The sequence below is a fragment of the Melanotaenia boesemani genome, chromosome 15, assembly GCF_017639745.1.
Source record: "Melanotaenia boesemani isolate fMelBoe1 chromosome 15, fMelBoe1.pri, whole genome shotgun sequence".
NCBI lineage: Eukaryota > Metazoa > Chordata > Actinopteri > Atheriniformes > Melanotaeniidae > Melanotaenia > Melanotaenia boesemani.
In genome coordinates, this window is record NC_055696.1 from 30,404,854 (window position 1) to 30,431,618 (window position 26,765).

At 40.8% G+C, this 26,765-nt stretch overlaps 1 protein-coding gene across 1 annotated transcript in view; it reads right to left on the bottom strand.

The window, feature by feature from the left end:
• The window catches only part of slc13a5a (solute carrier family 13 member 5a), a 26,287-nt gene extending 1,810 nt beyond the window's left edge, over positions 1-24,477 (bottom strand). The window contains exons 1-10 of the mRNA XM_042009153.1: positions 24,217-24,477; positions 18,463-18,591; positions 18,243-18,379; positions 16,859-17,091; positions 13,869-14,042; positions 8,662-8,845; positions 8,439-8,561; positions 8,112-8,324; positions 829-932; positions 629-750 (exon numbers count right to left, since the gene is read on the bottom strand). Coding sequence (XP_041865087.1) covers positions 629-750; positions 829-932; positions 8,112-8,324; positions 8,439-8,561; positions 8,662-8,845; positions 13,869-14,042; positions 16,859-17,091; positions 18,243-18,379; positions 18,463-18,591; positions 24,217-24,330 — 1,533 coding nt within the window. The 5' untranslated portion in view covers positions 24,331-24,477. The remainder of the gene's footprint in view (positions 1-628; positions 751-828; positions 933-8,111; positions 8,325-8,438; positions 8,562-8,661; positions 8,846-13,868; positions 14,043-16,858; positions 17,092-18,242; positions 18,380-18,462; positions 18,592-24,216) is intronic.
• Positions 24,478-26,765: the final 2,288 nt, after the last annotated feature.

Consider the following 26,765-nt stretch of genomic DNA (forward strand, 5'->3'; position numbering starts at 1 on the left):
CAGTTTTAGAGCCAGTTTGTCTCAGATTGATGAACTTCTGTCCATTTTTCCATCTGAGAGACTCTGCCTCTCTGAAATGCTCCTTTTATACCCAATCATGTTACTGACCTGTTGCCGGTTAACCTGGTTAGTTGTCAAATGCTCCTTCAGGTGTTTCTGTTTTGTACTAGTTACTTTTCCAGCCTTTTGTTGCTCCTGTTCCAACTTTTTACAGTCAGCTTATATTTTCCATCAGATGCTAAAATGTCTGAGTTTCATCCTCTGATGTGATGTTTATCTTCTACTGGGAATAAAATATGAGCTGATGGAATTTATAAATCTTTAGATCCTGGTTTTATTTACATTTTACACTTCCAAACTTTAGGAATTGGGGATTTTCTGTCACCAATCAGGCGCTGTAATAGTGAATTTAATATATATATTTTTTTGCTTTATAATATTTAAAGTTCTTCACAAGTTTCCCAAACTTCCAAAAATGTTGTCAGTTCTTAAAATGTCTGTTTCTGACTCAAACAAATTAAAATCTGCATTTTCTCTTTTTATTTCTGAATTTATTTAAAACGTTCCTAAAACGACAACTTTTAAATGTTCTGAAAACGTGCAGGCTAATGTTAATCTGAATTCTCACCTCACTGCCTTTGGCCAGAGCGAAGCCTCCTCCTAGCAGCAGCACGATGTTCCAGGGCATTTTTTTCTGGGTCACCTGCCAGGTGAGAAGAGGAGGGGCGGGGCCTCGCGACACCTGGCTCTCTGATTGGATTTTAAGACCAACTGTAATTCAGATGTCAGATGGACCCACACTGTGCTTCTGCTGTGTGTGTGTGTTACCTGTGTCGGAGTTCCTCCAGAAGCAGAGGTATCGCGGAGGCTCAGATGGAAGAACGAACAACAAAACAGCAACAAACAGCGAGACGGTGGCGTCGGTGACGAACCTGCAGACACAGAAATGACCTCAGGCCACGCCCACTGCTCAGCATCGACACAAGCAAATGAAATCCGGGTTATGTAATTTGTCCCTGCAGGTAAAGTTGTTTGCATCCTTCACTTTGATTCATATGTTCAATGACACTCTGTAAACGTCAGTATGAACTCTGTTAACAGAGGAAATACATAAGTAAAATATTAATTATGATTAAACTAAATGATTGGAACTTGTTATCTGGAACATTAAGGATTAAGGACATTTTTGTCCATCTGGGCAAATCTTTCTGCTCAATCTGACCGTCATTTTGGTTGTTCATGGCAGAAGTGTGTGTCTTCACAAACTTCAGAGTTTTAATATTACTAATAGTACTTCATGCACAGGTCTGTAATGGGCTGATTTTAGTAAACATTAAAAAAAAAATTCACAAAATTGAGGATTATTAGGTCTGTTAAATGATTAAAATTTTAAATCTGATAATTCACGGGAAAGCTGTGGATCAATTACGAATAATCACAATCTGAAACATAAGCTGCTAGCTTGCGGCCTGCTATATGCTAGGTGTTACACCTGAAACCAAAGCCTCACATGCTGGCATGTTCGGTGAAACTAAAACTACTTCCTGCAATTGACAGTAAATTTATTGATTATTGCATCTTTGTTTTTTTGCTTTTTTTTTTTTTTTTTTTTCATTCTTCCTGTCTAAATGGCCGACAGGTTTATCAGATTCTTCTCTGTCCTCTCAGACGTCACATAGATGCTATAACTTTTAATTCTTGTTTTCTTGGTGGTGGACACGCAGATAAACTAATAATTACCTTTATATTTTTAATACTTTATAATTTATAGCAGTTGTAAGTTTAATGTTATTAAATGCTGAGTTGGAAGTAAGACTCCTCACACAGAGTTAGAAAATCATCAGGTCCTGCAGGTCGCAGCTGGCCCAACAATAACTGTTTATTGACATATTTAATAATAAAGCATGTTTAGTTTAGTTTCTTAAGTTTATTTACAGATATTATTAAAGAAAACAGAACAGAAAAACAGAGGAAATTTTAATAAATTAAATAAATGACCCAACAGATTGTTACCACACAAGCCCTTTTTTAGTTTAGCTTCTACTGCTTCTATCTTAGTTTCTAGTTTCCTTTATTCTTTTTAGTTCATTTTAATATTCCTATTCTCTCATTGTTTTATGCAAAGCCCTTTGTCTTGTACATGAAATGATGAAAGAATAAACCTGCCTTGCTTTAAAGGTGCTGCATGCAACAAAACCAAAGATTAAAATTTATTATATAATTTAAAACTGTGTTTCTATTGGTATCTATTCACTTAACTTAATAATTGTTATGTTTTTATTCTCTTAGCATGAACCATTTATGTCTGTTTGCCGTGACTCCACATCATAGACTGTATATAAAAGATGGACAGAGCCTGCGTGGTGTCACCCGTAGGTTTTTGAAGAGCTGAATTGAAGCTCGTTGGGTGTTCCCACCATTGCCATCTTGGTAGCGTCACGTGTGTCGTCATTCCCGGAAAATCCAAAAATGGGCAAAGAAGTGGAGCTGAGAGGGGGATTGCGAAGGTAGGGGTGGATGATTGACACTAATCAAACTCTGTACTGCCTGTAAGAGCTCACCGAGCTAACCTGGCGTTAACAGTAGCTAAGCAGCTAACGGAGGAAGGTGGGCTAAAGCTAAGGTGCACTGTTAGCTGGCTAAAAACCGTGGTTGTGCTGCACTCTCTCTTCTTTCCAATCAAAAGGACACGCCCCTAATTATGCCGCATTTCAAGATTAAATAACATCTAAACATATGAGATAGAAAAAACATGTTTTTTCCACTGTGAAGGTGGCCTTTTTAACATGGGCGTCTATGGTGATTAACTCTGTTTTGGAGTCAGCCCCAAACAGATGAGGGGTAAACTGCAAATTTTTGCACTTCCACATAGGCTTCACATTTTACTGCTGAAGGTTGCCGCTTGCTCCACATACATGGCAGCAGTCACCATTTTTACTACGGTGTGTCTAAAGGGATATATATATATATATATATATGTATATATATATATATATGTGTGTGTATATATATATATATATATATATCCTATCTTATGTATATTATTCTGGAAATGTTTAATAAATTTGAATTAAAAAAAAACTGAGACAATCCTCCATACAACCACATCTTTTACCAGCTGAAAAGTCCACGTGCAGAAAAAGCATACGGGTGAACTTTCTGATCATTCGGATATCAGTGACCTGAATTTGAGGTCAAATGATGCAATGCTGGTCGCTCAGCTCATGAATGAGGATTTCATCATGTGTTTGTGAACAATCAGAGACTTAAACTGTATTGGATCATTTCCAAACCCACTTCCCTGAATCTGTAGGACTTCTTTTTTCCTTTTTTTTACCTTTAGATAATCTCCATTAATGTGGGGGAAAAAAAGTTTTCAGTTCAGTTCAGGACAAGTAAAGGAAACAGGTTCAGTTCAGTTCCTTCACTGTCCCTTCAGTGAAACAAGGTTTGCAGCGCAGTACAACGTACAAGGGACAGTCAAGCAAACCAAGACTATAAAATCAACAATCAACAATGTTGCAAGATCTATAGGAGTGGTTCTAGTCAGTGCAGGTACGTTAAACGTCTCAGGGCCCTCTTATTGCACCAGAAATAAAGGAGTTTAAAGCGACTGCTTCTGACCCTGTGGAACATTTAGCTCCGAAGGAAGAAGAAGAAGTTCTTCTGATAGCTGGTGATCAGAGCCAGGACTGGTTGCTCTGTGATAAATATCTGACAGAGCTGCTGTGAGCCAGTTATCTTCTAGTCGGTTTCTGTTCTGCACCATGAGGTTTCCATACCAGCCGATAACAGACTAAGTAAGTGTCAGTGACCGTGTCGTCTACATAAAAAGTGTGTAGTCTGCGAAGAAAATAAAGCCTTTGTAGGTCTTTTTTTGCTCTACGTTTCTACGTGTGAGCCCTGAATAGTGACTGGAAAGGATGAGGGAGACATTCTTCTGAAGTCGATGGCCATGTCCTTTGTTTTTTTTTTGGAATGTGTGTGTGTGAATGGGTGAATGTGATAAGTAGTGTAAAGTGCTTTGAGTGGTCAAACTGACTGGAAAAGCACTATATAAGTACAAGTCCATTTACCATTTAATGAAATCATGTTCATCATTAAATAAACATTTGTCCCGAATTTGAGTCAAAACCATTATTAGAGATTAAACCAAGATTTTTAACTTCACCTGTCATGGCTTTCATACCATCCCACTCTGACTTCAGGTCATTACTGGGACTCTTATGAGATGTCACAATACTTGAAAGGCTGCCTGTGTCACTTCCGTCCAAAATCAGCTTCTCTGTCACATTTTCAGATGTTTTCATTCACCATTGGATTGCATTCACCTGTAAACTATTTAGTAGCTTATCACCTTTCACATTAGCAGCTAGCTCTAAGACTGCAGGCTCTCACATTAGTAGCTAACACTAAGATTGTGGACTCTCACATTGGCAGCTAGCACTAAGACCGCAGGCTCCCACATTAGCATCTAAGGCTAAGACTATGAACCCCCACATTAGCAGCTAATGGTAAGACTGTGGGTTACCACCTTAGCAGCTAACACTAAGATCATGGGTTCTTACATTAGCAGCTAGCACCAAGACTGTGGGCTCTCACGTTAGCAGCTAATGCTAAGACCGTGGTTTCCCACATTAGCTGCTACGCTAAGACTGTGGGTTCTCACATTAGCAGCTAACACCAAGACTATGGGCTCTCATGTTAGCAGCTAATGCTAAGACTGTAGTTTCCTACATTAGCCACTATGATAAGACTGTGGGTTTCTGCATTAGCAGCTAGCACCAAGACTGTGGGCTCTCACAGCCCATGGATTCCCACATTACGCATGATATCAAATTATTACAGCAATCTGATAACTCCCTGTTTAGATGGTCACTTAAATAGGCTCAGGGTTTTATAAAATTAGTTATCTGTGAATGTCTTTAATTTTCAATAAACCAATATTGATTTGATTTAGGAAATTAGTAGTGACACCTAGCCCTATCATTCAGTTACACTGTTTACTGCACTTTTGCAACTTTGGTGCTTAGCGGTTGTACAATGGCAGAAAACTTAGAATAAATATGAAGAATAGATATGAAGACAAATCTGAAACTCTTGGTTCTGAAAACCACATATTCAACTGAGAATTATAAAAACATTTTATTTTCATTTGGTTCATTCAGTGTTTGCTCCATCAGCTGAGCAGGATGTTCCAACATCAGCTTGTGTAATCAGGAAACTTTCAGTTTGTACAAATGATCTGCTTGCACAAGCTGACCCCCACCAGCCCCACCCTTCAAATCCAGGTCAACACGTGTTGCATCTTTCAACGTGCCGAGCAGCTGATGCTGCCTTCAGCCTGTTAGTGTATTAAGAGGTTAAGAGATTCCAGTTTCATTCAGACTTCTGTTTGGTGATATTTAGGACTGGATTGTTTCCTTTAAACTCTGACAGAAATAAAAAAATAATCAAAGAAAAAATTAAAAGGAAAGACTTCTTCGCAACAGTTCAAAGAAAGATGTTCACTATCTCTCTCCAGTCCTCAACACATCCCTAAGCTTGAGCCCAGCTGCCTTTTAAAGGAATCTCCTTTATCTTTATACCAACTGCTTATGACCATAGGTGAGGGTTGTCTGTGGATCGATTGGTAAACCGACAGCTACATTTTTAAGTCCAATGTCTGGATAACTGAAGATGCTGCTCTAGTCTGTTAACATTGATGATTTTATCTCCACCTCTGCTGCCCTTCCCTGGTGGGATACCACAAGGTTCCATTCATGGACCATTTTTATTCTCCTTGTACCTGCTGGTACAATATTTGGCACTTATACAGATGACTGCTGAGTTTACTTCCCTTTGAAACTCATTGCTGCCTCTCCTTGACCACCTTATTGGCATCAGGAGGTGAATGACAAATGTATTTTTTCAATTTAAACGAGGTAGACTGAAGTCAAGCTGTTCAGAACTAATGGTACCAGCAAGACCCACTGCAACAACCTGAGAAAACCATGAGGACAAATGAATCACATTCTGAATTTGGCTTTCATTTTGCTTTCAAATTAAATCGACATTCCTTTTTGACAACCCGAATTCTAAAAAAGTTGGGATGCTGACGTAAAATGTCAGAGAAAAGAGAAAAGAGAATTCACTGATTTCCAAATATCCACCCATCCATCCATCCATTTCCTGGTCCTTATCTGAGGTCGGAGGCCCAGACTTTACCTCTCCCTGGCCACTTATTCCAGCACTCATATTTTATCCCCAGTAAAAGATAAACATGAATGAATCAGATGCATGGAAAATATGAGCTGATAGTGAATCTGATGGCAGCAACACGTCTGTAAAAAGTTGGAACAGGAGCAACAAAAGACTGGAAAAGTAACTGGTACAAACCAGAAACACCTGGAGGAGCATTAACAATTAATCAGGTTAACTGGCAACACGTCAGTAAAATGACTGGGTATAAAAGGGGCATTTCAGAGAGGCAGAGGATGAAAAGACAGACAAAGGTTCAACAATCTGAGACAAACTGATTCTAAGACTTATTTAGTTTATATTTTGTTTTTATCTTGCAGCACTTTGGCCATCCTTGCTACTATTTTTAAAGGTACATTATAAATTAACTGCTGTGCTTTGAAGTTTAAACGCATTAAAAATCAGGAGCTTTAGCCCTTCCCAGTTTTTCCAGGCTGCAGCTGAACCACCAACCTCCTCCTGTTTGTGTTTATCACCTGAACATTTTCTCAGAAAGAAACTTTAATTCTCAGCTTCCTGATGAAAACCTGACAACCAGGAGCAAAAACTAATCAATGATGACGTCTGTGCAGGTCATGTGACCTGGCTGAGACTTCATGAATGGAAAAGCAGGTGAGAGGTGAGGAGGCAGAGCCAGGACTGGAGGTCAGTTCAGGTCTACGTTTGGGTCTGTACAGGGAAGTCAGTCTGTTCATTCTGAGTTGCCCTAAACTTTGGAACAAACATTTCCCAGTTTAGAGAAGCCACAATGAGACCTGTAACTGAACTGGTTCTAGCTGATGAAAATGACCTGATGTCATACAGTCTAGCACTGCAGGTCAAAGTCAGTCATTTGCACCCAGAACACGTTTTGTGTGTTTGTTCGAGGGTCTATCCCTGAGGCCAGTCCTGAGTTAAACAGCTGTTTGGGTTGATTTATTCCTCTGAACTCAAACTTTTTCCACTCTGCATTAAATCCAGGACCAGAGGTGAGGAATGTGACAGAATATTCCAGTCGGTGTTTCTGTTAAAGTCTCACTTCAGACAGAAGTTGAATTGAACCACTGAGATAATTTTGTGAGATTCGAGAGATCACAGCTAAATCCATAAAAGTTCAGATGGTTCAGTGTTTAAAATCTTCAGTCGGGTTTTAGACATTTTAACAATTAGAAATGGTAAACCTGCTCCATCATAAGAGGCCTGAATTTCAAATGGCTGAACATAGTTCTCCATGAGTCCCCTTTATCAGGACAACCTTCTAGTACTGGCTTGGACCTAGGCCTTAATTCTTGATGTCATATATTCAACGTCTTGGAAATCTTCCTCAGAGGTTTTTCTCCATATTGACATCACACAGTTGCTGCAGGTTTGTCAGCTGCATCCATGATGAGAATCTCATCCACCACATCCCAAAGCTGCTCTGCTGGACTGAGATTTGGTGGCTGTGGAGGCTGTTGGAGTCCAGTGAACTCATTGTCATGTTCTAGAAAGCAGCTGGAGATGATCTGGTGTATTACTGTGATTTTTGGTGCTTTGTCCTTTATGCTATGAAATATTTTGTTGTGGGCATTGCACCGTCTTCAGAGCTGCTCTGATAGGATTTAATATCAGTCTATTTACTGGCTGTCTGCATGGGCTGGAGGTGTCATAGTGGTTCAGAGTTGCTTTAATTGTATCTTAGTGTTTTAATTAACTAAATTTAGTAAAAAAAAAAAAAACAATAACAGGACAATTTGTTCTGGAACTTAACATTATGTTTTGGTACCATTTAGTCCAAGACAAGGACTTGTTGACACCATGAGACAGTTGAGACCCTGAGTAAATCTGAGGATAAATCAAAACCAGAAGTCATCACATGGCTGAACACTTTAACACAAGTTGCTGGTACTCACTCGGCCTTGGCGTTGAAGACTTTGGTTGCCCAGCCATCCATGAAACGAGGATCTCGAGTAAACCAAAGTGCCACCATAAGGATGAAGAGTGCCAGGACGCTGACTTCCCCGTAACTCATGGGTCCCAGATGGCCATGCTCCTTCTTGATCACTTTGTACGCTGCCTTTTCCTTCTCTGACTGGACCGTCCCACAACCCCACGTCCTCCGCAGGCTGCAGCAAATAAAAACAGAAAACAAGGCTAAGAATATCAAACCAGTGGATTCACATAGAGAAGGGTCGAAGCCATGTCAAGTATTCTGTTGGCGTTCTGTAGAAAGGACTGACTTGCAGCCGATGTAGAGGAACTGCAGCCAGAACCAGGCCAGCGTCAGCATCAGGACCATCGTAGGGAAGGCAAATGCAAACCATGATGCAAAGTTGATCACATCTCCGTTCTGAGGAAAGAGCCTGCAAAGGTGAACCAGACAGGAAGTTTCTTAATGTCAGGCAGTGTGAGTGTTTGGACAAACAGGACATTTGTAATTTGTGTTTGCGTATTGGATCGTACTGGCTCATCTGTCCAATCAGCACCAGGTTTGGTCCGGTTCCCGTCAGAGTGGCGATGCCTCCGATGCTGGCAGCATAGCACACACACAGCAGAAGGCCTTTACTCATCCTCTTCTTCTCCTCTTCCTCGTCACTTAGCTCCTCTGGCTCCATTTGACCAACAATGGTTTCCATGGTGATGAGCACTGACCACAAAGTTAGAAGCTCAAAACTACAAATAACCTATTTTGTCCATCAAAATCCATAAAATATCACCTCAAAATTTGAAAGTACTGAAAATTAAAAAAAAAAAAAATTACTTGGATTTTTCACATTGCTACTTGTTATCAGTCCCATAAATATGACCAGGAAGTTATCATCTAATTTAATCACAATAACAATGTAACAATAATGGTACCATCTGGAGAAACAGAAGTCCAATCCTAGACTGGCTCCATTCACACTGCAGGCAAAATGACTCAAATTCAACATTTTGGCCCACATGTGACCCATATCTGTTCTTTTTAAAACAGTCTGAACAGCACAAATCTGATTTTCAAATCTGACCCTCTCTTCATGTTCTTATGTAATACTGAATTAACCCTTCAGTGCGAACATAGTCTTTTACTAATGTCTAGGAGATTTCTTTATTTTTGCTGTATTTAAAATTTACTTAATAATTGCTTATTGAGGCAGCTGGAGGAGGATACCATGGCTAAAAAAACAATTTCTTTATTTTAACCTAATTACTTTTTTAAAGACACCTGTAGGTCCATAGAAAATCAGAAAGAGTAAAGAATATTTTAACTAATTTACACAAAGGCGAGGATGTCAAAGGCAGCACCTTTTCCACCTCAGAGAACTGAGGAAGTTCAGAGTCTCTCTGAGAATCATGAGGATGTTCTACATTGGAGTGGTGGAGAGAGTTCTGACTGGTAGGATCACCCAGTGGTACGGGAACAGTACTGGTTGGGACCAGAGGGCCCTGCAGAGGTCAGCAGAGCGTACCATGGGTACAACCCTCCCCACCCTGCAGGACATGGTCATGAGTGAACAGGATCATGAGAGACCCTCGTCATCCTAACAATGGTGTGTTGGAGTGGCTGTGCTCCGGCCGGTGCCTAAAGGCCCATTTATGCTCCCTTACATATCTTAATAGCGACATCCATTTCAAACGTTGTCATACATCACTGTCCTCATACTTCTATGCATCTTTTTTTTTTGCCATGGTTGTTAAGTAAATTCCTCCACTAATGACAGTGCTGAGTTCAGAGTTCATTCCTGCAAGCCGACTTCAGTTTTAAACACTGTTTGACGGCGGTAATGGACCGCTATGCAGTTGTTTCCAACATCCCAACACACCCTAAAACACTCACAAATTCTTTTTTCAAAAGCTCATGCAATTTTTATAGTTGTAATCCTCGTCCTCATTCTTCTTCTGCTTTTTTTGTTCCCTTCCTGAGCCTCTTCTTCTCTGGTTTGTTTCTTTTGCTGGTCGCATGTCAGCTTTTCTGCTCAGCACTGCCTCCACGGTTTCTGCTGGTATTGCTCCGTTTTCTCTGTCAAATATCAGATAGCTACGCTCCCTGCAAATGGACCAAATTACGCACAAAACCGACGCAGAAGACGGACGAACCTGTCCGTCTGCCTGCGGATCCGTCTTCTGTGTCCAGCCTTTAGTGGGCCTTAAGGCTCACTAATGCTGGGCTTACATCAGAGGGCTATAAAAAGATTTGGAAAAGACTCTTGAAACAAAGACTGTGAATCACTGTTTACAAGAGTACGACTAGATTCTTTTAGCATTTTTTGAGATGTGTTGGACAGTTGACATGGAACATGGATCTTCCCACAGCAAAGCAACAAAGGGGAGAGTTTCCCTCCAGGATCAATAAGGAATTACACAGTGTTAGCATCTCCAATAGGTGTTACACCGACTCGTCAGAATTTGGAGGATGAATGAGTTTCTATTCTTCTCTCATTTGTTGACATTTACTTCTAATAACCATACGCTCCTCTTTCTGGACGGTCCACCTACAATGTTTCATCACCGGTTCTTGTTTGTCTTTTTTCCCATTTATTTTTTTCGTCCATTTTTCTCGGTGTTCTGACAGTCAGATTCCTGTTTCTGCTTTTATCAGGTGCTTTTGTCTCATCTATTGGATGTTAAATGTGTTACGTCACTGCAATTTGCGATAATATCATACATAATAGTTTAATAAGGTGAACACAGAGAGGCTCAGGAGGAGCTTCTTCCCTCAGGCTGGCAGAACTGGGAGCTCTACCCTGTAGTGACCCTGGCCAGTGTCCTACCCTCTGCTGGAAAACACTGTCATTTACTTATGTCACCTTAACTTGCACTACTTGTACTTTGTAAATATTGTATATATTGTATATACATTTTGTCAATCTGTGCATAGCAGCAAATCTCTGCACAGTCATTGCACTGTGGTTTATTATATTTATTATATCTGCCGTCAAGCTGAATACTTCGAAGACTTTCTCAATCTCACCAACACGTCTTCCGATGAGGAAGCAGAGTCTGGGGACCCTGGTGTTGGCTCTCCCATTTCTGGGGCTGAGGTCGCTGAGGTGGTTAAAAAGCTCCTCGGTGGCAGGGCCCCGGTGGTGGATGAGCTCCGCCTTGGGTTCTTTAAGGCCCTGGATGCTGTAGGGCTGTCTAGGCTGACACGCCTCTGCAGCATCGCATGGACATCGGGGACAGTTCCCCTGTACTGGCAGACTGGGGTGGTGGTCTCCATCTTCAGAAAAGGTGTGCTCCAACTACAGGGGGTTCACACTCCTCAGCCTCCCTGGTAAGGTCTATTCAGGGGTGCTGGAGAGGAGGGTCCGTCGGATAGTCGTACCTCATTGAGGAGGAGCAGTGTGGTTTTTGTCCCAGTCGTGGAACAGTGGACCAGCTCTACACTCTCTTCAGGGTCTTGGAGGGGGCATGGGAGCTCGCTGAACCCGTCTACATATGCTTTGTGGACTTGGAGAAGGCGTTCGACCATGTCCTCCAGGGACTTCTGTGGGGGGGTACTCCGGGAGTATGGAGTGCCGGATCCCCTTGTATGAAGTGTCCAGTCCCTGTGCGACCAGTGTCAGAGCTTGGTCTGCATGGCTGGCAGTATATCAGGATCGTTTCCAGTGAGGGTTGGAGTCCGCCAAGGCTGCCCTTTGTCACCGATTCTGTTCATAACTTTTATGGACAGAATTTCTAGGTGCAGCTGAGGTGTTGAGGGGATCCGTTTTGGTGGCCCTTAGGATTGGGTCTCTGCTCTTTGCAGATGATGTGGTTTTGTTGGCTTCATCGGGCCGTGATCTTCAGCTCTCACTGGAGCGATTCGCAGACGTGTGTGAAGTGGCTGGGATGAGAATCAGCACCTCCAAATCCAAGGCCATGGTCCTGAGCAGGAAAAGGGTGGAGTGCGCTCTCCGGGTTTGCAATAGGGTCCTGCCCCAAGTGGAGGAGTTCACGTTTCTCGGGGTCTTGTTCACAAGTAAAGAATCGGTGCGGCATCTGCAGTGATGCAGACTCAGCATTGGTCTGTCGTGGTGAAGAGGGAGCTGAGCCAAAAGGCAAAGCTCTTGATTAACCAGTCGATCTACGTTCCTTCCCTCAACTATGGTCACAAACTGTGGGTAGTGACCGAAAGAAGAGGATCACAAATACAAGCGGCCGAAATCAGTTTTCTCTGCAGGGTGGCCGGGCTCTCCCTTAGAGATAGGGTGAGAAGCTTGGTGATCCGGTAGGGGCTCAGAGTAGAGTTGCTGGTCCTCCGCATTGAGAGGAGCCAGATGAGGTGTCTTGGGCATCTGGTCAGGATGCCTCCTGGTGAGGTGTTCCAGGCACATCCCACCGGAAAGAGGCCCCCAGGGAAGACCCAGGACTCGCTGGACGGACTACATCTTGTGGCTGGCCTGGGAATGCCTCAGGATCCCCCCAGATGAGCTTGTGAATGTGGCCGGGGAGAGGGATGTCTGGGTTTCCCTACTTAGGCAGCTGCCCCCACGACCCGACTCCGGATAAGCGGCAAAAGATTGATGGATGGATGGATATCTTTTTAGTTTATTACTTGTTTATTTAGTGGTAGTAGATGGATGTGCACAGGCTCGGATGCATTTCACGTCCTTTTATATGTGCATGTGATGAAAAAACAATTTATTAGTGAAACTTAGAATCCATCAATGATGAAATTCAGCTGTCTGCAGAGACCACTAACATGTATTTACATCTCTATATGAGTTGGTGCAATGCACCATTATAAGTGGGTAAATCAACTTTAACAAACGTTTGACTAGTTGTACCATCTTGGCAACTTCATCCAGTTTCTATAAACGGCTCCTTCTGAAGTGCCCCTACAAATGGGCAGTTGGCTACAATAAGCTTTAAAGAATGCAATTTTCATTGGTGCAGAACTTGTACTAAACCTACATATCAGCATATTAGCTCATGCATAGAGTAGAAAATGCTGTCTGTACATTCATTTTCCTCCATAATTCTTATAATCGGAATATTACTTTTCTTTGCATTATAAATCATATCAAACTCTAAACTGTATCAAGAGGAAACCCTCAATTACTGATAAAGTCCAGCACTTTAAAGTCGTACTGCAGAACTTCAGCAGATTTTCTCAGTGATGCGCCTCCTATCGACGAATATTCCAGCGTCCATCTTTATCCGACCTGCACTGTGAGATCTCTTCAGCCAGTAAAAGAAAGTCTCATCTTGATTCTTGTCTCTTGCTCTGTCCTTCCCTTGCTTTTCCTCTCTTCCTTCAATTATGTCTTCTTGTGTTTCTTTGCTGAATCAGCTACAGTGCGTGTTCAAAACGGCTGGTGTGTTTATATCTGTTTGCTAGCATGTAATGTGGTGCATAAAGCAAAACTCGGCTGCCATGTCATGCTGTGTCATGGATAAAAAAGTTCCATAGTTTCTCAGCCCGGGGATGCTGCTGGGCAGCAACGGCTCCAGAGATCATATAACAGATGTGAGTATGCCATCAAATGAGTCCGGAACCCAATTTTTAGGGTTGTAAAGTTACGTAATGCGTCTTTAAGGAGAGAAAACCACTTAATCATCTGCAAACATCAAAAGCTCAATTATGTACCACCAACAATACATCCTACTTCTTTGGCTAACCCCTCTGCATACATTAAATGGGGCAAACACACACATACCCCGTTTATATCCTTAGATTCCCACCATAATTAGGCTCCTTAACCTACCTGGACCACCTCTGCTGCTGTGGTCTGATGCCGGTTTGTCTTGTGAAGTTGGTTTTACAATTTCCTGTTTGTCCACTGGATCCTCGGATATCACTTCCTGGTCAGGATACAAGTTTGCTTCTGGACTGCTGATTTTCTCCAAGTCATCTTGTGGTTGGGTTGCTCTGTTCGCACCTGGAAAACAGACCCCCAGCTTGATGCTCATGTTTCATCATCACGCAACAGAAAAAAATTAAATGATTTCACTGTCACTAGACTGGACAACTAAAACCATCATCTCGAAAGTCCTCTGGCGTTGACCAAAATCAGTATCACTGAAAAAATTCTCATTCTCATGAAGTTTCTTTGTGTTAGAAAGCCATCTAGAAGCTGCTGGAATTACGGAAGATTTATTGCTTTGTATATGATTGTAGATGTTAAATAAACACCCAATCTTGTAGCATTTCAGCATATTTTGATTCTCAGACTGTAAATTACAGATTCACCAATCTCTATTGTTGAGTTTCTGATCCAATTCCAAAATCTGAAAAATGGATATCTGCCTATACCGATATTTTCCAATACCAAATCAGTTTATGTGAACATTAATGTGATAAGCATCATTATAGCTGCTTTGTTATTGTGTAAAGTTTCATCAGGCTGTAGTAAACCACACATCACTTCTTAATAAGAGACCAACTGATAAACAAAATTAATACAAATTAACCTCCTAAGTCGTAACACCCTCGTACAAAGACGTCACATATTTAGCTGAAATGGGAACCTGTTGAATGCTTACACTGCCATTTGGTGGTGTCACACGAGACTTTGCTTTTCAATTCAATATGATATTTATATCTACATCATATATAGTAAAATATGTATAATCATAAAATGTGTGTAATCATGCATTTCTATTTGTTTGTTTTTCCAAAACCCAAAACCTCTCAGGAGGTTAAACTTTTTCCTAAATAATTTAAATAATTTAATAATATGTAAGAAAAAAATAAATAAATGAAAATAAATAAATCAAAGACATCTGCAGATGCTTCATAATCTAAATAAAAACAAAGGCAGTTATAACTTAGCATTTTTAATACTTTACCCTTTAAAGCTTGACCCAAGAAAAAATGTGTAGAAAAGTCTTATTTCTTTAATCTCAAGTCGTTTAACAAAACAAACAGCCACAACAACAACAACAACAACAAAAGCATTTTTGTATATTGACTGTTTATTACCACGTGATAAGTCAGAATTATTGTAGTGCATTATTACTGTGTCCACCAGAGGGCAAAAGACAAGTATCAGATTATTTAATTAATTAATGCATTTAATTTAATACATGAACAACAAAGTTGGTCCTCAGACCATATAAATCTGGATTTGGCATTATCTCCATGGGAGAAGCTTATTATTTATGTAGGTTTTGATAGTTTTCAAGCCTTACATTAAAATTTCTGTTATCACACTGATATTGATCAATATCAATGCGAACGATGGTATCAGTATTTTTGATATTTGGATCGATCTGCCAACCAGTAGTTCCCAGGGATTTTGAGCCACAGCCCCCAAGATAATATGTGTTGGTGTTTGTGTAAACCATGACTTCTGCCCACCCTCTATATATCTAATGGATCATCCTGCAGTCATCTTCTAAATCAGTGGTGGGGAACTCTACTCCTGAAAGGCCACAGTCCTGCAAGTTTTCAGTGTTTCCTGCTCCAACACACCTGATTCAAATCAACTGGATCCAACAGGTCATCAGGTGCACAGTCATTGCATTAAATCAGGTGTATTGGAGCAGGGAAACATTTAAAAGTAGCAGGACGAGGGTCAAGGGTCCCTACCACTGCTCTAAGGAGGATAAAACGTTTTTTTATGGATTCGGTTCACAGCTGTAACAAAACACTTACATGCTTGTAATTAGCTGCTCTCACAGCAAAATTTGGATTTTTAAAAAATAGCATGAGTAATAACTTTATGTGATAATAAGTTAGATAAAATGAACGTGTTAGTTCCACAGATAAATCTATTTGCATTAACATATTAATTTTGACAGCCTTAATAAAATCCTGAAATTATTTGATAAATGTGAGCTACATTTTTTAAAATGATCTGACAATCCCCTGAAATGATCTGGGGAGACCCCCAGATAGGGAAAGGCTGCTCTACTCTCTACTTGACTCAAAACATAAACATCATTTACAAAATAAACATGACACTATTGAATAAATTTAGCATGAAGTTGAGGTATCCTGACAACCCAAGGAGCCTTCCCCTGCTGGTCATTGGACAACATTACATCATATGAATTTCACACTTCTACACAAATGTGTATTTTTAAGTGGCACACTGGGAAATGTTGATAGAAACAGTAGATTTCCTACAGTAAAGGCCGGTACTTACTCCACGAGAACAAAGAAATTTCTCCATTCTCGTATATTTTTTAGCTGTTTCTTCACGACAAGCTCCACCCACAATGGGACGAGGATTTCATACTTCCTTCACTCTTCAACCAGCTCTTCCTGAAATATTCATTCAACCTGAATCTCTCACAGTTCTTTTCATTTCTGACCAATAACACAACAGTTGTCCGACACCACACGAGGAAAAACTTCCCCGAGGTGATATGTTAAGAACAAGCTGTAATAACGAAATGACTCCATTTCGTTATTGTCACCTCGAGAAATAGAACAAATGTTCTTGTGGCGTATGTAGCAATCTTAAAGAGAAACAAGTATTAAGCACATTTTCCTGAAAGCAACATTACATGAATTTGCTTCGGAATTGATTGATAATTCGAAGGGAAAAGCGGCTGGAAAGACCACCGTTGGTCTGACTTAAGCATACAGAACTGCTGATTTAGTTGCTAGCTGCTATGTTAACAGAAAGACTTTAAATTATTCTCAAGCATCCTGTTCAGTAATTCTGTTTCATCACTGGGATTTTATAGAATAACAATGTCTCTGTGATTTAATGGTCAAACTGGGCTCCGATTCGGTTCATCGTACCTTTCTCCAGAACTTTTTGAGGAGTGACTGACTGGATGCTGATGGTTTGCTCCCAGGGTTCCTGGTGTAGACTTGCAGTCCTGCTCTGGCTCTTGGAGGAGGCTGGAGGGTCTACGTTGCCATGGAGCTGGTCCAGGACCGCCTGGACGATGGGGACCATCATGGCAGTGGTGGCTGTGTTACTGATCCACATGGACAGGAATGCCGTCACTCCCATGAAGCCCAGCATCAGCCTGATGATGGAAGAGACGACTTCAGTCTGATCACAATAAAGACCATTAACCCTTAAAACTCCAAGTCATTATTTTGCTGTTTTTGGTCTGAATGGCTGATATAAACCAGTGTGTAGAAGCTTTCAATCCCAGTATAAACCAGTCTGTAGCAGCTGGATCTTTTAATCCCAGTATAAACCAGTCTGTAGCAGCTGGATCTTTTAATCCCAGTATAAACCAGTCTGTAGCAGCTGGATCTTTTAATCCCAGTATAAACCAGTCTGTAGCAGCTAAAGCTTTTAATCCCAGTATAAACCAATGTGTAGCAGCTGTCAGATTGTGAGGTAAAATGATGTAAAATGAATCTATCAATAGATATAGCATTATTAAGGCCGACCAGAAGTAGAAAGCTAATTTTATTACTAACAGAACTTTGTAGAAATAACACATAGATCAACAGTGACCAAACCTTTTCTTATCTGCACATCATTCTCTCAAATCTTGGCTTTCAAGAGAAAAAAATATTGACTTTGAAACAAACACACAACAGAAACTATTTCCATATTTCTACTTTCTCCTCATTTCCAGTTATTCCTGCTACTATTTACCTGCTATCCTCCCTAAACCAACTCAGCTGCTTTGTGGCGCAACCGTGCATCAGAAACGTCTTCTTGGCTTTATTCCAGCCATAGAGGAACATTATTTTTCTTCTTTTCAGACACACATAGAACTTTCTGTTCACTGGTTGAGCTTTGGCTGCTCCTGATTGGACATTACGGTCAATCTAAGCTCTCTGATTGGTGGAAAGCTTGACAGGAAGTGGCTTCATCATCATGTCCAGGTCTAAATAGAGGTCTCTTAGCAATATAGTAGTGATAGTGATCTTTATATGAAGAAATGTGATAAATAATGCTGTTATCATGGATCATTGTGGATTTACCAGATAGAGTCTCTGAATAAACACTACATTTAGTGGCTGGATTGTAAACGTCCTGGATGGGATAGAAATGCCTGGAAAACTTCCGTAGATCAGCTAAAGGGTAGCTATCCATCACAGTTTACCCCACAGAGCAACACACTATTGTTCCTGAAACGCTGGTAGAAGTGATCTTGCAGTGTTTTAAGGGTTAATAATCAGCCAAAAAAATAACATTTTGTTTTTTCACACTCACAGGGCGGGCCGGACTCCCACCAGCAGCAGCACTCTGAGTGCGATGCGTTTGTGGAGGTTCCAGTGCTCCACGGCCACGGCCACCATCAGCCCCCCCACAAACAGCATGTTGGTGTCCTTCAGGTACTGCATGCACACCTGAGCAACAGTTTATGTTGCAGAGGTTAGACGCCGTCAGCATTTTTCAGCATAACAGTGTGTTTCTGTGTGTCTAGTCTTACGTCTTTAGACTCCATGATGCCCAGCACGGGGAACAGGATGGTGGGTAGCAGTGCCGTCACCGCCAGCGGCAACACCTCGGTGCACCAGTACACTGCCATGATGGCTATGACATAAGCACAGGCGGCCTCCTACACACAGAACAGAAAGCTTAATTCCAAAATGAAAAAGTTCGTTAGGTGAATTTACAACCAAATTTAGTCCAAAGTTAAAATGAATTTGAGTGATCTCTTGTTTCTGTGAACTAATCCTCCAGCCTGGATTATGACCAGAAACAACTTGCTGGTTTTATTAACAGAGCTTCAAAATGCTATCACTAAAAACAGATAAATAAAAACATATCTGTATATAAATTCTATATATTTATATATTTCTGCTGTTGAAAATAATATACATAGTATGCTTTGAGAGGATCAGAGTAGAATTATCTGGCCCTCAGTTCCATCTCTATCCAACTCTACATCAAGCCTCAGATAGCAGACGTGTTTGGGCCGAATCCGGGCCACTTCTGGCACATGTGGCTCAGGCAAGTGTTGTGTGGGCCAGAAGTGGACTGGATGTCAGTTAGTGGTCTGGATGTGGATCATGGAGAGCATATTAGAGGCCAGAAAATAGACCTGATATGGGAACCAGAACTTATAGTAGTTTCCTTGTGGGCCACATGTGGTGGTCATGTGATTGAGTTCCAGCAGGTATTCTCACATTTAGTCAACACCACAAATCAAGGCCGAATTTGTGCTAATTTTGCTATTGGAGCTGCATTCACTGCACCTCAAAAGTAGGAAATCTGGACTCTTCCATTTTCATTATCTAATGGTAATCATCAGTATTTATATTATTAACTTACTAGTTAATAGTGCTCTGCCTGTACTTTATTCATTAGACCAAGGATTACTTTTTTTTTTATTTTGTTTTTAAATGTCTAAATCAGTGAACAATGTCCCAAACAAGGACATAAACAAGCGTGTCATGTTTCTCTGGCAGAGCAGGGGAGAGAAAACCAGCTGGAAATACATTTTATCAAGACCTCAGTTAATTCTGTTAACTTACGTGATTCTGAGAATTGTTATGAGAATATTCTGAGAATATAATTATCTTAAATTGAGTTAAGTTAAATATAGCTGAATTAGCTATTAACAGGCCTTCATTAACTTTATAACCAGTTTCATAGGCAACTCTGAAGGTTGGTTGAACTTTCAAACTCTTTCATTAAGAGAATAAAAAAATAAATAAATAAGAATCTCCAGTGTTTAAGTGATTCAAAGCATTTCTTCTTCTCTCAGCCTATAACCTGCAGCTGCAACCCTCACACAGCAGAGGACTCCAGTAAAGTACTTGCACCTCTAAACGGGACTGGAGTTCATGTTGTTGCTGCAGCAGCGTCACACTGACTTGGATAGATCTATGACAACATCTGCACAAACAACATCTGTTTGTGCAGAAAATGGGAGAAGTGTTGATGCAGCCTCATGCTGTTAGTTGGAAGGATGGATGTGTCCCATCTCCATCAGTTACAGACCGGCGTGACCAAACCCCTGCAGTCGTGTTCATGTCCATAAATCTGAGACATGAGGGTCTACAGCACATTTCTTTTGTCTTTGAAATCTTTCCTTTAACTTGCTGTAAGTTTTCTGTGCTGTTAAATAATTAATATTATTAGTGGATGTACTGTATTTAAGAGAAGCGTGTAAGCAGCAAAAAATGTTAATGAAACCTGGATGTGCTCCAGGAGTGGATGTCCCAGCACGTTCAGACCATCTCAAACTCTGCAGGCCTCAGTTAGCAGGTTAAATGTCAAAGTTCCTGACAGTCCAGTTGGAAAAAGATTGAACCAGTATGGCTTGTTTGGAAGATTGCAGGAGAAAAACAACATGGCAGCACAACTGAGGCTGGCAAAGCTGCATCTGAACAAACCAGCAGACCTCTGTAACAATGTTGGACAGACCAGACCATGTTAAGACAACAGTCAGCGCGTTGGTGGAGGGACGGTGTTGTGCATGAACAGAACACGTTTGTTTTTCTGTTAACGTTGAACTGAACCGAACGTATTTGCAAATAAAGAACTTGATTGTGAACCAGTTCAGATTATGTGAGCTCCTGCAACAGTCTGCCTACATTTACCCAATGTTACACCTACTTCACACTATGTTACCCATGATGCACTGCGCACAGCAGCTGAACCAACAAGCAACGCCCCTGCAGTCTGCAGATGCAGCGAGCACATTATTTACAGGAATATTATGTCTGAAAATGAAATCAAAACATTTCTTTGAAAACATGTCAGAATGTCAACTTCCTGTCTTAGAAAAAAACTTGTGGAGTTGAAGCGTCCGTCCAGCGAGAGAAGATATTTGAACATTTGCAGCATTTTTAGTTAAGCTGAAAATAGTTATTTATTTATTTATTTATTTTTTGCATATAAACAAAAGATGTGCTGCTACACTAAAAAAACATTCAGACAAATAAAACAAGAAATACAAAAATTGTACACAACTGTAATTGTAAATTGTGCCCTCTGTCAAAACATCTGAATGATAGAATTTAAGGTCTACTGGAACTAGCTAGCTAAGGCTTTTTTTTATAGTTTATTTATACAGCACTTTCAATGTAGAAGACGGTTCAAAGTGCTTCAGATAAAACATTAAAAGCATCACAGCAGGATGAAGGAAGAAATAACAAGTGCTTTAAAACAAACTTTAAAAGAAATAAAAGAAATTAAATAAAAAAAAAAAGAAAAAAGCTAAATAAAACAGATAAAAAGCCAGAAATAAAGTTCCAGTGTGGGGAATTAACAGCTGTTCTGATAAAAGGCAGCAAATAGAAAAGTTTTTAACCCTGATGTAAAGTTGCTGAGTCATCAGACCTGCAGTTTTCTGGGAGTTTGTTCCACATGTGAGGAGCATAAAAGCTGAATGCTGCCTCTCCATGTTTAATTCTGACTCTGGAACAGAAAGCAGACCTGACCCTGATGACCTGAGGGATCTGGTTGGTTCATAACAAACCAGAAGATCCTGAATGGATTTTGGTCCTAAACCATGCAGGTTTTTGTAAACTAACAGTAGGATTTTGAAGTTAGTTCTTTGTCAGAGAGGAAGCCAGTGTAAAGATCTGAGGACTGGAGTTCTAGGATCTATTTTCCTGGACTGGAGTTCTAGGACCTATTCTGGTCTTTTCCTGGTCTTAGTGAGGACTGGAGTTCTAGGATCTGCTTTCCTGGTCTTAGTGAGGGATGGAGTTCTAAGATCTACTTTCCTGGTCTTAGTGAGGACTGGAGTTCTAGGATCTATTTTCCTGGTCTTAGTGAGGACTGGAGCAGCAGCGTTCTGGACTACCTGCAGCTGTCTGATGGCCTTTTTAGGGAGACCTGTGAGGACAGCATTACAGCAGTCCAGTCTACTAAAGATAAATGCATGGACCAGTTTTAGTCATCAGTCCTTTAATCCTCTATATATTGTTTAAGTGATAACAGGCCGACTTCACAACTGTCTTAATATAACTACTAAAATCCAGGTCTGAGTCCAGGACTACTCCCAGGTCTGAGTTTAGGACTACTCCCAGATTTCTGGCTTGGTTGTTAGTTTTGAATTTAGCTGTTTGAAGCTGAGAACTGACTTTTAATCTTTCTTCTTTGGCTCCAAAAACTATTATTTCAGTTTTGTCTTCATTTAACTAAAGGACGTTCTGACACATCCAGTCTTTAATTTGAGTGATGCAGTTGATCAGAGTTTGGATCGGACTGTAGTCTCCTGGTGAGATGTATGTAGATTTGTGTGTCATCAGTATAACTGTGATAACATATTTAGTTGTTTTTCATAATGAGAGCAAGTGGCAGCATGTAGATGTTGAACAGCAGTGGCCCCAGGATGGAGCCTTGGGGAACTCCACATGTTATTTTGGTTTGCTCAGATTTAAAGTTACCTATAGACACAAAGTAGTTCCTGTCTTTTAAATAGGACTCAAACCAATTAATTGCTGTGCCAGAAAGTCCTACACAGTTTTCCAGCTGGTCTAGTAAGATGTTCTGGTCGACCGTGTCAAATGCAGCACTGAGACCTAGCAGTACCAGGACTGAAATGTTTCCGCTATCTGTGCTCAGGTGGACGTCATTAAAGACAGAGTCTGACAACATCTGGACCTGCAGCTGGGTTCTGGTTCAGTTTCTCCACCTGATGCAGGAACCAGACAGGCTGGAGGGGAAGGAGGTCTCAATGTGGTCCAGTCAGAGTCCAGACCTCATCCTGACTAAGATGCTGTGGTGGGACCTTAAGATCCTGCAAACCTGAATGATCTGAGAAGCTGGAAAGAAGAGTGGAGCAGAATTCCTCCAGAAAACACCACCCAGAAAACCATGACTGTAACTTTTCACCCTGATTCTGACTGTTCAGTGAATAATGATCCCATCTAATCCATCACGTTGATCATCTGGTGTTGGATTTACATCATTTCAGGACCTGATGAGAACTAGATTATTTTCATCATAATACGCAAAACCTTAGAATGAAAAAACTTTCTTTTTCTTGACTGCATCTTTTCTGCAGACACAATGACGTCTCAGATCACAACAGTTTTAGGTGCAAACGTGCACTGCTGCTGGTGGAGTATATGATGATGATGAGGTCCATGAAGGCGACTGCGAGGCTGCTGAGCTGAAAGCTGTGTGGAAACAAAGACGTCTGTACAGAGTTACACTCTCCTGCTGGGAGGATGAATCCAGGAAGTGTGGATTTCTGGGAAAAGTTGAAGGTTTTCAGGAACAAAATCTGAGACACTTGCACAAAAAAAAAAAACAGTTTTATTTTCTTGATTATTATCTCTACTCATTGTAATGTATTGATTCATTAATGGAAAGAGTGAGATAATGAAAACAGAATAATGATTTCTTTGAGATGGACTGCAGGACATATGCATACATTCAATGGGAAAGTGTGTCCAAACCTTTGGCAAAAGTTAAAAAAATGCAGACTTTTGACAGGAGGGAAGCTGTTTGTTTGTTTTTTCCCCCTCAGAAATAACTTCTCAGTAACTTTTGACCCTTTCAACAACAGTCTGGACTGTGTTTGTCAATCAGTGACAGGAAGTTGTGAATAAAACCTGCTGTGCAAACAAGCAGCTGCTGAACAACCAAACTGCTGCTGGAGGTCGTTTATCAATGAAAAAGATCAGCAGATAAAACACTGATGTCTGTAGTGTGAGGATGTGTGAAGTTCAAGATCAGACTAGTAAAAGACTCAATATTAAATTAATTATTGAATAAATACCGCGTTAAACTCAGCTTACTGTAAAACTTGCTTTTCCTTTTCACTTCATGTCAGTGTGTTTTTTGCCTTATTTCTAAACTTTATTTCACTATGATGATTTTTCTGAAGGTTTTTTTCCCCCAAAGGTCAGAAAGTTCGGATTATGTTCCACACTGTGAGCATCGTAAGAGGAACAACTCATAATGTAACACAGTCCAACTCCAGCTCTCTGACTTAAACATGAATTAGCCAAGCTTTAACTTGTTACTTAATATTAAACTAAGTTAAATCCACCAGTAAATAATAATATAGAAGTAATCTTAATAGCCTGGCTAAGTAACACATATCTGCTGAAGCCCTTATTTAGACACGATAACGTTCCACAGTTAACAGGGCAAATTTCAGGCAATGGTGATTAATCTGATTACATTTTTTTATCATTTGATAAAACCAGACAGGTGAGTGTCTGGTTAACTAGTACACAGTTAACCAGGTCAGTGTTGTGGTGCCTGGTCCTACCTTGGTGCTGACTGCGAGCGGCAGCAGGACGAACGGGCTGCAGACGAGGATGATGAAACCCTTCCACCTCCAGACCTGCTGCAACATTTTCAGCCACTCAGGAAGAACCGACATGACTGACCACACTGATGATGATGATGGTGATAAAGATGATGATTAAATCTAGAAGCTTCTTGTCTGATCAGGTCAAGTACCAGTGAGACTCCTGCCTCAGTGATTGCTCACGGTGCCTGTTCTCTATCACTCTCTCTGACACATTAGCGATCCATTTCACGGCCGACACTAAATATTAACTTTATGCCCCCCCCCCCCTCCCCTCCTGCAGACTTTATCTATACTTTGAGCAGAACAAACACAGAAGTGGAAATCGGATCTGTTTGCATCCGGCTGAAGTCACGTTTTTAACTTTCTGCACAGATTCAGCAGATGACATTTTTTCAGGTTCAGCCTAGAACTGGGAGGCACCAGTAAACTGATGGAAACCAGTTACTGCAGTTTCTACTAAATCCAGTCATTATGATGCAGATGTCTGGGATGGAAGTTGCTGTTGTTTAACATAATTTACTTTAAAAAATTCACTTTCATCCGGAATGTCTCAGTACTTTCTGGATAGCTGATCATGAACTCTAAACTCTTTTCTTTCTACCACCTTCATGTTCATGTTTGAGTTTTAGTTCAACTCTCCAAACACATGGAAGGTCATTATGTGGTTCAGACTTTCATTGGAAATCCTCTAACCTCTAAAAAACTAATGATTTCTGTTAGATTCATGTCTTCATACAGAAAAGTGGGAAACAAATGTTTCCGGGTTCTGGGGAGGATCCGTCCCTCCATCAGACTCATCAAGGTCTGGGTGATGATGGTTCTGGACGTAAGTCCGTCTGAGGGATCACAGTTTCCAGTTTAGACCTGCTCTCTTGTCCTTTCCACACTGAGGTTCCTCCAGAACTATTGATGCTTTAATGATATTCTGACTGAAGGAGAAACAATGAAACCTTCACGCTTTCTTTGAGGAACTGTTTTTAACTATTCAGTTATTTTCTTTCATTCGGGCAAGCTGGAAATCCTCCAGTACAGTACAATCCATATCCAGTCAGCGTTCACTGCATCCCTTTTCATCAGGACCAGCTTCCAGTACCGAATTGGATCTCCTCTTTAATCCTTGGCGTGATAGATGGAAGCAGGCGGTGGAAACCTTCCTCAGAGGTTTTCTCCATATTAACATGACAGCATCACACAGTTGCTGCAGGTTTGTCGGCTGCATCCATGATGAGAATCTCCCGTTCCACCACATCCCAAAGCTGCTCTACTGGACTGAGATCTGGTGGCTTTAGAGGCCGTTGGAGTCCAGTGAACTCATCCTCATGTTCTAGAAAGGAGCTGGAGATGATCTGAGCTTTGTGACATGGTGCATTATCCTGCTGGAAGTAGCATCAGAAGATGCTCCACTGTGGTCATAAAGGGATGGACATGGTCAGCAACAATACTCAGGTAGACTGTGGTGGTTAAACCAGGCCACGTTGGTACTAAGGGGACCAAAGTGGGCCAAGATTGTGTGTTCAGAGATGCTACTCTGCAGACCTTGGTTGAAACCAGTGCTCCCTGTTGCCTTTCTATCATCTCCAACCAGTCTGCCCATTCTCCTCTGACCTCTGACACCAACAAGACATCCTGGTCTAGACAACTGCTGCTCACTGCATTCAAAATCATGTAAATCCCCTTTCTTCCTCATTCTGATGCTCACTTTGAACTTCAGCACGTGTTTACATGCTGCCATCTGATTGGCTGATTAGATATCTATGTTAAAAGTTGTTGAACAGGTGAAGCTGATACCAAAGTTGATCCTCTGCTTCCACCCAGTGAACACAAACTGTAAAAGCCATCACCAGGAATTCTGTAATCTACACGGTGGTGGTAGATGAAAGTCAAGAAATTACTAAAGAATCAAGAGAAATGATGCAGAAATTGTAATTTTCTGCTCTCTGCTTTTGATCTGATTTCTTTGTCTCACTGATGATGTCATCGTGATTTAGGTTTGCAGAATAAAAACCACATCTTCTCTTTATTATTTTAAGTTATTGAGATTATGAGTCTGATAGATGTGTGCTTTCAGTTCCATCCTCAGGTTGGTGAAAACTGGGAATAATAATGATCAGTATTTGCTGTGCATATATTTCCCATTTCAACATCCTGCTTGTACTCTGATGAATTCTTGAAGAAACCACTGAGGAGAAACCAACACTAAGCAGCACCACCTGTCTCACACAGCCTGGATATATTTTAGCTACCAGAAATATTTATATGAGGATTTCCAGAACAGATCAATAAAATCTAAAAAATCTTATTCCTTTCTCTTCCAGCAAACAGACATATTTGGACATTTCAAAAGTTATTGTCATGAATAAGTATCCATCTTTCTAAAGGTGTTTTAAAATTTTACTACTTTCCCTTAATTTTAAGTCCAGTCCTGGTACTGCACCGGTTCTTGAATCCTTCAGGCAGGCAAACGGCTCCCAAATCAAAGAAGGAACCAGAGTCAGGCTGATACA